General features: G+C 42.5%; 1 protein-coding gene across 4 annotated transcripts in view; it reads right to left on the bottom strand.

Moving 5' to 3' along the window:
• The window catches only part of RELN (reelin), a 510,672-nt gene that overhangs the window by 419,357 nt on the left and 78,851 nt on the right, over window positions 1-12,464 (bottom strand). For all 4 annotated transcript variants that reach the window (XM_072147208.1, XM_072147209.1, XM_072147211.1 and 1 more), the window contains exon 3: window positions 2,574-2,709. In XM_072147208.1, the coding sequence (XP_072003309.1) occupies window positions 2,574-2,709 (136 nt within the window). The remainder of the gene's footprint in view (window positions 1-2,573; window positions 2,710-12,464) is intronic.

The raw sequence follows: 12,464 nt of genomic DNA, 5'->3' as shown, positions 1-12,464 counted from the left end.
AGGGGTAGAATAGGAAATAATTCATTATGAGGGGCAGCATAGGAAATAATTCATTATAAGGGGCAGCATAGGGAATAATGGTGGGGGGCAGCATAGGAAATAATGGTGGGGGGCAGCATAGGAAATAATTAATTATGAGGGGCAGTATAGGAATAATTAATTATGAGGGGTAGAATAGGAAATAATTCATTATGAGGGGCAGCATAGGAAATAATTAATGGAGCGGGTATAGGAAATAATTAATTATGAGGGGCAGTTTAGTAATTAATGGTGGGGGAGGCATATTCAATAATTAATGGAGAGAGGGAGGTCCCAGTATATTAATTAATTAATTGGGCCAATATAGTTCACAAGGGGGTGCAGTACCGGTATATTAAATAATTAATTGAGGGGGGTGCCAGTGTATTATGGATGCGGTCACATGTACCGCTTTTTATTTTTAGACTTTAGTCCGGCCCTCCAACGGTCTGAGGGGGACAGTGAGCGGCCCCCTAAGTAAAAAGTTTGGGGACCCCTGCTTTAGATGATGCTTTCAGGTGGCATTACGCATTTAAAAAACTAGGTACCAGAACAGTGAATCCCCCCACAAATGATCCACTCAGAGAATGTATGAACAGTTATATTGAGACACAGATGTTTTATAGAAAGTATAAACACTGGCTGGTATAGGTGAAAATCTTTTTCCAAATAAACCTTCCTTTGGTCCCTAAATAGTTTATTATCCAGTTTCTCTAGAATGCAATAATATCCCACACTTGGTCACCAACTGCTGTAGGGGCACAATGGGGGCTTGGAAGGCAAGGAGCATCTACTGGATTTTGAAGGGTGGATTTCACTGGAACAGATTTCAGGTACTATGTTCCATTTTCTGAGCCCCTAAGATAGTAGGGCAGTAAAAACCTCCAAAGAGTGGACTCATTTTAAAAATAGGCCCCTCACGAATTGTGGTAACATTATATTTAAGGGCACAATACCTCATTGTTTCACCTTTATTGGCTTTTTTGGGGGTGGATGCAAAAAGAATCTATTCTGCAATAGATTTTTACCTTTTTTTTGCATTTTACACACCAAATAGCATAGCTATTACTTATGTTCTATGGATCAGTACAGTTACGACTATATTGTATTTATATAGTTTTTTTATGTTTTACTGGTTCTACATAGTGGCATAATGTTTTTATTTAGTTTATTGAGCTGTTTTAGGCCCCTTTCACACTTGCATTTTTCACGCGCGTTTTCTGCGCGTGCTTTTGACGCGCAGAATTTGCATTGCACTCTGACCCATTGTAACCAATGGGTCTTTTCAGACTTGCATTTTTTTTCACGCGCACACGCGCGGTTTTTTAACGCGCATTTAAATCTCGACATGCTCTACTTTTGCAAGTCACGCGTGTGAAAAACGCACCATACAAGTCTATGGAGATGCATCAAAAACGCATTACACTCTGAGACACTTGCAAGTGCAATGCAAGTGCAATGCGTTTTTCACGCATCAATTGCCATAGAAAAGATAGAACTCAGTCCTGAGTCCATTTCACGCGCATTTTCTGCCTGAGAGTTAGGCCCCTTTCACACTTGCGTTGCAGATCACGTCAGAGTTTGATCAGGGTGCGATCAGGGTTTGGTCAGTGAAAAACGCACATTTTGCATCAGAGTGCAATCAGTTTTCAGTCAGAGTTTGTTCAGTGTCTCAGTTTTTCACGCGCATTTTTGATGCAATTTCAATGCAATTTCAATGCGTTTTTCACACGCATTTTCAGGACTGAGCTCTATCTTTTCTATGGCAATTAATGCGTGAAAAACGCATTGCACTTGCATTGCACTTGTAAGTGTCTCAGAGTGCAATGCGTTTTTGATGCGTCTCCAAAGACTTGTATGGTGCGTTTTTCACGCGCGTGACTTGCAAAAGTAGAGCATGTCGAGATTTAAACGTGCGTTTTTTGTGCGTGAAAAGAAATGCAAGTCTGAAAAGACCCATTGGTTACAATGGGTCAGAGTGCAATGCAAGTTCTGCGCATCAAAAGCACGCGCAGAAAACGCGCGTGAAAAACGCAAGTGTGAAAGGGGCCTTAACCAGCAGAGCCCAATGAACGATATAGCGGTCACTGAGTGTGAATGGGTTAATGTTTTAATAGAAACACTGGCATAGAAGTTATATATACTGGTTATATTTTGTTGATGTATTTTCTAATGCTCTTTTATTTATAAAGAATCCTACATAGCTAGAGAAAAACAATGAGGAGTGCACAAGTTGTAATTGTGGAACTCACCTCACTTAAATATAGATACAATTTGTGTGAGCCCAAAGTGAATGGATGCTTCTCTCAGGCACAATGGAGAAATTGGGTTACACTGTATTAATACAAATGTCCTTGCCGCCATATTGAGCACCCTATTTCCTTCTTTGACTTGAGAAGTAGCACAGAGAGAATCATGAACAATGCAACAGTTATGTATTTAACAGGGTCCATCAAATTCTGGTATAGTATAGTGATAATAGTTGTTTGCGAAGAAATGTAAGTTATTGTAGCATAATATAGTTGTGGCCGTATGAACTGAGGAAATCTACTTACATAAAGTTGACACATCCTGTTCCAGCTGGTGGGGCAATCCATACAAAGCTGAGGTTTGTTGTTGGTAGGTGACTTACATGTGAAGCCACAACACTGCACATGAACTGTGTTCCAAACTGTTGGTCAGACATTATACCTAAAGAAATAAAACAGACGGTCAAGTCAACTTCAATATCTGCTTTAATTTGAATCCATTTGACTAATTAATGTATACAAAGTGTAAAGTACATATATACAATAAAAATTAAAAACTGACTACAATTTAGGGCCATTTCACTTGGTCAAGTCCACTAACTGAAATTTAGTCCATTTGACTGAAATCTACCATCAAAATCAAGCATGATATAACAAAGGTACTTACTCATTGATCTTGGCACTGTGACTTTGGTAATTATCTTATATATGTTATCCATGGCCTCCTTCCTTTTAAAGTCAACTTTTAAAATTATGCAAATGAGCCAGAATGCCTCTAGGGCATGACCAGAACACCCCTGTGCATCAGCTTCTCGGGCTATTACACTGAGGAGAGCACTTCCCCCCTCCCACTGTAGAAGATTATAGCAGGCAGAGGGAGAGGTAAGTGCTGAGGGAGCAAGGGGAAGGTAAGACAGTTTAACAGCCTGAAAAGCTGCAGCAGAGAGGGGCTCTGGTTACATAATTTTAAAAGTTGATTTATAGACAGTAAGAGGCAATGGATATCAAATATAAGAAGGCTGTGACACAAAAAAGAAGTATGGGGCATGGATTGACTGCCTGAGGTGTTAGCTCCGACACTGAATTAGATCTTTAGTGACTTTACACAGCAAAGACCCGCCAAAATGAGCATGTACCCTGTTTCTAAAGGTAGAAGCACTACTAAGAAAATGGGGAAGGAACAAAAACCCCATAAACTTATGGATTTCTACTATACCATACTCTGACTCCGGAACAGAAGCAAGATGGTGCAGAGCGCCCGCGCACGAGGTTGGTGAGAACGCAGCACCTCACTGAAGATGCAGATAGCCATATATCACAATCAAGGAGGAGATCCTGCTCTGCTCCAACATCACCAGCATCAGAACCCCACCTAGCAGGATATGCGGCCCCGAACGCTCAGGCAGACCGTGAAACGCAGTCACTGGAACTCCCAAGCACCACAACATGGCCGCCACTGTCTTTTCCTACAGGCCAAAGCCCTGCAAAACAACGACCTAGATTACTTTCTGTCCATGACGCCTCGGGGGAAAACACTCCACCCATAGGGAGCCCACCAATTATCCCACAGGATGCATTCGAATCCTTCCCTACCTCTGGCAAGGTAATTACAGAATGCTCAATGAAAACCATGCTATGTGCTCTGAGACTGTCTTTTCAAGGGGATATACACAAATTGGTAACACCCATTCAAGCTGATATATCCTCGCTGGGGAATAGAGTGCATCACATAGAAGATAAAATGGGATAAGTTGTGAAGTTTCATAATGAGCTTATTGATGACCATTACATTAGAGGAAGAGATTAAACAGATTCAATCCAAATTTGCTGATCTGGAGGACCGGTCAAGCCGGAACAATGTTAAGTTTAGGGGTATTCCGGAAATAATACCCCAAATCGAATTAACCTCCTACATACAGAAACTTATCAAAGCATCCAGATATCGCTATAGACAGGTCGCATAAATTCCCACGTCCCAAACATCTAGGTGAAGATATTCACGGCGAGATGTCCTAGGGCGGATTCACTTTTATACAGTCAAAGACCGACTGATGTATAGTGCCAGAAAAATGGGAACTCTCTCTGAACTTTTCCAAGACATATCCCTCTACTCTGATTTATCAGCTGCAACACTGAAACTCAGAAGACAACTCAGAGAAAGCCAGATTCCTTACAAGTGGGGATTCCCTACGAAGCTGTTAATTTCCAGAAACGGAATCATCTCTGTAGTAAAATCGACGGATGAAAGTATCATATTGCTTAAAAGATGGGGAATTTCCAATTCCGGAACATCCAATTAAATCTAAGAACCCTCCAACTGTCATATAGGAAGAGTGGCATAAAGTCGGGTCCAGAAACAAAGGTCGTACCTGAGACTGATACCTGGTTTCATCTTTTACACCTACTGGACTGGTAATGTCGTCCCTGAACTGTTTCATATACCCCCTTTTGAGCAGCTAACACGCTGCAGTGTTTTGTTCATGTGCAAGCACCTTTTATGCCTGCTAAGGTTTCCTACACTTTTTATGTTTTTTGTTAAGTTAGGCTCAAGGTACACAAGCATAGTTAAAGTTAAGCTGTTCTTTGTGTTTATTGATTTCTCTCCTCATAACAAGGCTTTTAACATGCATAGGGGTCAAGAACTAGAGCAAACACTGAATACGATATGGAGATAAAAATCATATCTATAAATGCCAAGGGCTTTAATAAACCCTTTAAGAGGGCACTGATTTGGAAGCAAGCACATACCCAGTCTGCCAATATCATGCATGCACAAATATTCCATAGCATTTCAAGAGGTTAAGGCAGGAGCGTTGCTAGGGTCGCAAAAGATCAGGGGCACTGGCCCCAATGCATATGTACCAAATTTTCAGTAGTGTATCTTGTACATAACCCACTTCACGTGTGGTTGTGCCAATAACAACTGTACCTAACAGCTACAGAAAACACAGGAGAAATCCCTACCTATTACATATATCACAAGGTGACGTGTAGTTGTTTCTCGATCTTCTTCATTAGCCCCGGCATCACCATGTCTCCTCTTCAGCCACTGGTCACCACTGTGGAGTTTACCAAACAGACATCTTATGTTCCTATGTTCCTTACTCCTCCCCTCTCCATATGAAGTCGTGCAGCCAAGGTGTTCTTTCCAGAAAGATCTTTTTTCCAGCGATGGCACGGTGGCGCAAAAATGCCCCCTGTAATGTCCTCATGGCGCCCTTTCAAGTCCTCATAGGCCCCTTTCATATCCTCATAGCCCCCTTTAATATCCTCATAGCCCCCTTTCAAGTCCTCATAGCTCCATTCTCCACAGTACCCTGTAATGTTGTCCACAGCCCCCCATTTCCTCATAGCCCCCATTAGCCCTCAGCTGCAGGTAACATGCCCCACAGCCCCCCCCCCCCATGTCCTCATAACCCCCTGTAGTAGTCCCCACAGTCTCCTTAATGTTATTCACAGCCTCCAAAAAGTTCCCCCCAGCCACCCCTTCCCCCTCTCCATGTCCTCATAGCCTCCAGCCACAAGTACAAATACACACAGAATTAAAAAGACAAAACATACTCACCCGTGTCTTCCCTCCGGCTTCTCGCAGGACTGCAGGACTGAGGCGGGGTGACGTAATCACCCAGCGTCTCCTGCTCCCGGCGCTGTAGTGATCTGCTTGCAGCAGGAGACGCTGTGAGATCGCGTCTCCTGCTCCCTGTAGTGGGGAACGGAGCCGGCGGCTCCGTTCACTACTACAGTGCTCATCGCTTCTACGTCCTGAGGATGTAGATAGCGATGAGAGTGGGGAAATCCCCCTGGACAGCTGACATTCGGGGCACAGGTCAAAAGATTCGGGGCACGGGCCCCGGATCTTTTGACCTAGCAACGCCCCTGGGTTAAGGTAATTCAAGACCCAATGGGGAGATATATTGTGTGTAAATTGTTTACTCTGGTCACTGTCTACGCACCTAATAGGCGGCAAAGTCACTTTTTTGCAAAATGAGGGCATAAGGTGTAAAGCATTGTTGACCACATTATAATCATTATAATGTTTAATTAATGCAATCTTATTGGTAGTAGGTGAAATGCATTGTGGGAGCTTCCACCATTTTGAGACTATACTTTGGGGAGATCAGACACCCTCCATCTTAGTCACTCTACCCGCCATATATTTACTTCTTTCATGCCTTGTGAACAGCATAGCTGGTAAGAGATGTAAAATAATGTTATAGTCTATGAACTCGGTTACTGTTAATGAACTGTAATGCTTTATAAGTAGACTGGCTGACATACCTTGTGTTGTATATACATGTGTCACGGGTGGTCCCGCGACCCATATCGCGGGTCGCGGGCTCACCCGTGCTCCCCGAGCCTCGCAGGTGCGGTGCCGTCGCAACTCACCTCTCCCCACTCCGGAATCGCTGCCAGGTTCCGGCCGCGTGCGTCCCCGCCTCCTAGGGCGCGCGCGCGGTATCTTCAGGAAATTTAAAGGGCCAGTGCACCGTTAATTCGTGCACTGGCTGATCACTTCCCTTTTAAAAACCCTGCACCTTCCTCACACTCTTGCCGGATCTTTGTGCCTCACAGCCTGAGAGAAAGCTATTCTACGATTTGCCTGCGATTCCTGCGTTCCTGTGTCTTCTGCGTTCCTGTGTCTCCTGGGTACCTGATTTCCTCCGTGTTCCAGTGTTACCTGACCTCCTCCGTGTTCCCGTGTGCCGGTGTTCCTCCGTGTTGCTGTCCTGTGTGTTGTGTTCCCGTACCCTTCTGCTTGGACCTCCTGTTGCTGACTCTGGACCGGATTCTGACGTTGCACCTCTGCCGCCTGCCCTGACCTTGTGCCTGGACTTCTATCACGAGATTGTCAGCCGTCTCTGTACTTCTACCTTGGCCGCCACTGCAGACAAGTCACGCCTGAGGAACGACCTGGTGGTACCACGCCGCAGCTTGTCTAACCCGCTTTGCGGCGGGCTCTGGTGAAAACCGGTTACCACTTAGACTCCGGTCCCAGGTAGTGGCTTGTGTCATCGTCTGCAGTGGTCCAGAGGATCCACACTTGCAAGCCTGATAGTAAGATCCGGCCATGGATCCCGCCGAGGTTCCGTCTCCCAGCAAGCCAGATCTTGCCACTATTGTGATCCACCAGTCTCGGCAGATTGCTGCTCAACGAGATCAACTGGAGCAAGTCACCGCCATGCTTCAGCAACTGTTAGCTAACCAGCAACAGCAACAGGTACCTGAGGCTGCTCTTGCGACCCCTACTGCTCCGACTAGTCTGCCTGCTCTTGAACCTAGAATGCGGTTGTCTATGCCTAGCAAGTACGACGGCGATCTCAAGATGTGCCGGAGTTTTATTACCCAGTGCTCCCTGCACATAGAACTTATGGCGACCCAATTCATCACGGAGCGATCTAAGATGGCATTTACTTGAACATGAATTTATCTGATTGCTTGTTCAAGTCCTTACACATTGCAATAGAAATGAAAAAATAAAGTTAAGGATTGCAGCCATTTTTTTGACTTAAGGCTCACCCACATTTTTTGTAATCTGACGTGTCACTTTATATGGTTATAACTTTTGGACACTCCAACTTATCAAAGTGATTTTAAGACAGTAATTTTGTCACATGTTGTACTTCACAACAGTGCTAAATTGGTTGATAAGTTTTGCATTTATTGATAAATAAAATTAAAAAATGGATACCATAAATTATTTCCTTTTCAGACAAATTGTTTTACCACCCTAATTAGTTACTAAGTAACATCTCCCATATGTCTGCTTTATGTTTTTATCATTTTTAAAAGGATATTTTTTAAATAAACTCCTAAGCGACATTTGACATAACAGTACGTCACATGTGGTCTGCAGGTCTATGAAGACGGCATACAAGGTGGGCGTTTGATGCATATTACAACTATATGTATACTCTTTTAATCCTTTGATCTCCACCCGCAAAGCTTCAGGTGGCAGTAAATAGCATGGGAGTCGCTGTATTGGCTTAAATCGTCGCCCCCTCATGGAGCAGTGATTTGTTACCATAACAGCCTTGGGTCAGATCCAAGGCTGTCTTGTTTTAGGCTATCTATTACAATTTGCACATTGTAAATAAATAGCAATTCAAATCACCCCCTTTACCTAGAACTGATATAAATAAACTGTAAAAATCATAAACATGTTAGATATCGCAACATCCCAAAATATCCAATCTATCAAAATATAATAATGGTTATTGCCAATGTTTAACCCCGTAAAATAGCGCCCAAAGAACACTTTTCTGCCATTCTGCAACATATTAAAAAATTCATTAAAGTCATTAACCCCTTACCGACATGTGACATAATGGTAAGTCAAACGCCAGGTGCCGGTGCATGGAGGGAGCTCACGGGCTGAGCCCTCTCCATAGTTGGTAATTCTTTTCTGCATACTGCAGCAAAGGCTTACCGGTAACACCCGCGATCAGTGCAAATGTGTTTTTTCACCAATTTCACTGCATTTGGAATTTTCCTGCTTCCCAGTACACACCATGGAATATTTAATACCGCCATTTTGATGTGCAATTTGTTACGCAGAAAACAAGCCATCACACAGCTCTGTACATGGAGAGTGAAAAATGAAAGCGCAAAAACAAAAAAGGGCTGCAGTGGGAAGGGGTTAAAGGCTGTATAATCGTTACAATGGTAGCATTGAAAACGTCATCAAAAGTCACAAAAATGACACCACACTCAGCTACGTAAACCAAAGTATAAAAAAGTGATTATTGCCAGAAAATGGCAAAATGAAGGGTTTTTTTGTACAGGAGGTTTTAATTTTAACATTAAAAAACCTATATAAATTTGGTATCCCTGTGATCATAACAACCCAAAGAATAAAGGAGACATGTCAATTGGGGTACACAGTGAAAGCCGTAAAATCCAAGCGCACAAGAAAATGGCGTAAATGCATTTTTTCACCAATTTCACTGCATTTGGAATTTTTTCCTGCTTCTCAGTACACAGAATGGACTATTAAATACTGTCATGCAGTGCAATTTGTTACACATCGAACAAGCCCTCACACAGCCCTTTACATGGAAAAATAAAAAAGTTATAGATATTTGAAGGTGGGGAGTGAAAAATGAAAAAGCAAAAACGAAAAAGGAGAGAAAATCTCCACCATATTCACCATATTTTTTTTTATAAATACATCTAGTAACTGTCATAGCAAAGGACCTAAATGAGGGGGCTTGGATGGGTTTGCGGACAATGTGTCCATGGTGGGTCCATTGGTAGCATTAAAATACTCTGAAAGGATGAGGGAATCCTTTTTTACTCTCCTCTTTTTTACTTTCTTAAGAATCCTTTGAAGTATGTCTTTCTGCCTCTTGTTTGGGGCATACTTGTACACAAGAGTATACATATGGTTGGCAATTGTACAAGTTACTGGTCATGTATGGCTAAATCAAGGCAGGAGCAAAAGCAATCAGTACCTCTAATCTCTTTTTGTTATAAAACGAAGTCAGAATTGTGGGAAAAGCGTTATGTCAGAAGGGAAAGGGTGGGCTTTGTCTTTATGTGTTTCCTGTGCACACACTATTGAGCAGTTCCTAATCTAAGTTTTATCCAGAAAAGGGAGAAGTTGGGCTATTGATGCCCTAAACATTTAAGGAGAGGATAGGGGCAGCTAGGGACCTGTCTTAACAGCTATTATTTATACAGATTGGAAGGACTCAGAAAGGGAGGAAAGGAGCCAGGGAGGGTCAAGTTCGAGTTATTAGTACAACATGAAAAAAAAAAACATAAACATAAAAGGTAAATTTGTTTGTTGGGAACTAATCATACTCTGAGGTGCAGGTGTAGTAGAAGAATGTGAGAAAAGTTCCTCATGTGCCATTTCAAGCTGCCTGTGTTGAAAGATATCTAAAGGATCCATTAGTGAGTATCCTTCTGTATTCTGGATCTCAACCAGGAGAAACTGCTTGAGATGAAGGATACCCACAGTTGTTAACAGTGAGAATCCAAGAATTCCTCTGTGGACCTCATAATATGTACCACTACTTGATCTTGTATTTCACATTTTATCTCCAATGGTACAGAAGTGTCTGAGTCTGAAGTGTTACACCTGAGAGCTTAACAAATAATTTTACAGATGTATATGGGGATGGTGGCGGCTGATCCCTTTGACATGGTAGAATACCTGGCAAGTACATCTCTTGATACATATTCCAGGAGCTTCTGTAGCATGGTATTCAGAATCCACCACCCACAGTATTCACAATCTACCATCTTTGCTTGCATTTTGTCAACTCTTTTTGCTAGACTGTGGGAGTCGACCAAGGAGTTGTGGGCAGACATGAAATCAGCTATTTTGTTTGGGAAAGTCTGTTCCCCTTATCATTTAGAAAGCTTTGCAGAGGAGCAACTAGATTTAACATATCAATAGTGACATTGCTGTGCAGGGTGTCAGCATATTTTTGAGCTTGTTTTCTGATACTCTGCAGTCACCCCTGATGTTTGCTGGTGTTTAGACTATGGATTCACAGCATGTAGCATTTGTTTTTCACACATTGCACTCTGACGTGATCTGCAACACAGGTATAGGGGAGGGGTCAGCTTGTGGAGGGGTTAAGGGTGTGTGCATACTTGGACCTTTCTCACTCTGATGTTATCTGCAATGCAGGTGTGAAAGAGGCCTTAGAAATCCGCAGAACAGTAATTATTGTGTTCATATTCTTTGGTGGTATTCAACCATTATAATACAAAGTTAGGGCTTCGGCCGTTCCAGAGAAATATTGCAGCTTAAGGCCCTTTTTCACCAAAAAAAAAAAACGTATGAAAACGGCCGTATGCTACCTTTACTATATTGTGTCATTTCAATGGGCAATGGACATAAATAGCACATCCTATTTTCTCCAGTATTTCCATTCCTTATGGACCATAAGGAAAGTCTATGGAAACATTTAATATATGTGCGGTTGTTCACCATATGCTGTCGTATATAGGTGCAGTATCCAGGAGATCAGAAACAGTGAAAGGTGCCCTCTGTTAGCCAGCCAATAGTCAGCCATCCATCATTTGCCAGCCCACCACTGCATCTATAGAATATTACTGGGATGATGGGCACCCTCCGTACAGGACACGGAGGTGCCGATCTTTGCTATCGCAGCCCTGAAGTCCAATGAAGGACCCCAGGGCTGCCAGCAGCAAATGCCTGTTAGATTGTGCTTTCAGCACGATCTAACATTGCTGCTGGCAGCCTATGCAAAATGCATAGGCTGAGTATGTAATATACTGTGTGGGAGATTTGGCCCAGTAGAGACCGTGGTAGCGGGGTGCTGTGATGCAGTTCAAGACAGTGACACCAAGATACAGTCCAAAACAGGTCTCGCCTGCGTTTATTGCAGCAGCAAAATAAAACAGCCTTTACATTCAGGCATTAAACAAACAAAATCCTACCCGTCAAGGTGTTAACTAAACACAGTTTCTCTAACTACCACTAGTACATAAAATAAGTCGTGCTCCAGGCACAGAGGTCAGGGCTGTGTGCTCTCCAACCTCCTTTCAGAGAGACAACACTCTCAGCTCTGCTCAGCCACTTTATGCAGACTGATTAGGCTGCTCCCATCACCTGTGTCCAAGGTGCTGGACGACACAACCTCAGCACTCAGGCCTTGCATAATAGGAAAACCTAGGGGAAACATACCGCCCATCCACAGTTAACCCCTTCAGTGTCTCACAACTGCAATAATTAGTATTGCAGGATATTACGCTTAACAAGTGATCATGTGAGCACATGTTCATGTCCCACCATGGACAAAATAAAACACTCAAAAAATGATGAAAAAAAGAATAAAAGTCCCCTGATGCCCCATCCCATGTAAAAATCAAATACAACATGTGAACAACAAGTGAAAATCCCTAAAAAACATTACATTGTCATTGAACCCTTATGCCATAAAAAAGGAAAAAAATCTCACAAAAATGTGGATATTTTCACATTTGCCCTTATAAAAACAGGATAAAAAGTGATCAAAAAGAAAGCCCTAAAACAGAGAACAAAAACAAAAAAAAGAAGATGTTATACCCATTAATAGATGGTGATGCAAAAACAGCAAATTTTTCATAAAATCACTTCTATATTCTGCTAAACTAGTCAACCATAAAAAAACCAACATAAATGGGTATCATTGGGTATAAATGGTGGTGATCTATAGCATACAGATAACATATTTTGTT

Source organism: Engystomops pustulosus, chromosome 4 (assembly GCF_040894005.1).
Source record: "Engystomops pustulosus chromosome 4, aEngPut4.maternal, whole genome shotgun sequence".
Classification (NCBI taxonomy): domain Eukaryota; kingdom Metazoa; phylum Chordata; class Amphibia; order Anura; family Leptodactylidae; genus Engystomops; species Engystomops pustulosus.
The sequence above is the reverse complement of the archived record's forward strand: the minus strand, read 5'-3'. Positions and strand labels throughout refer to the sequence as shown.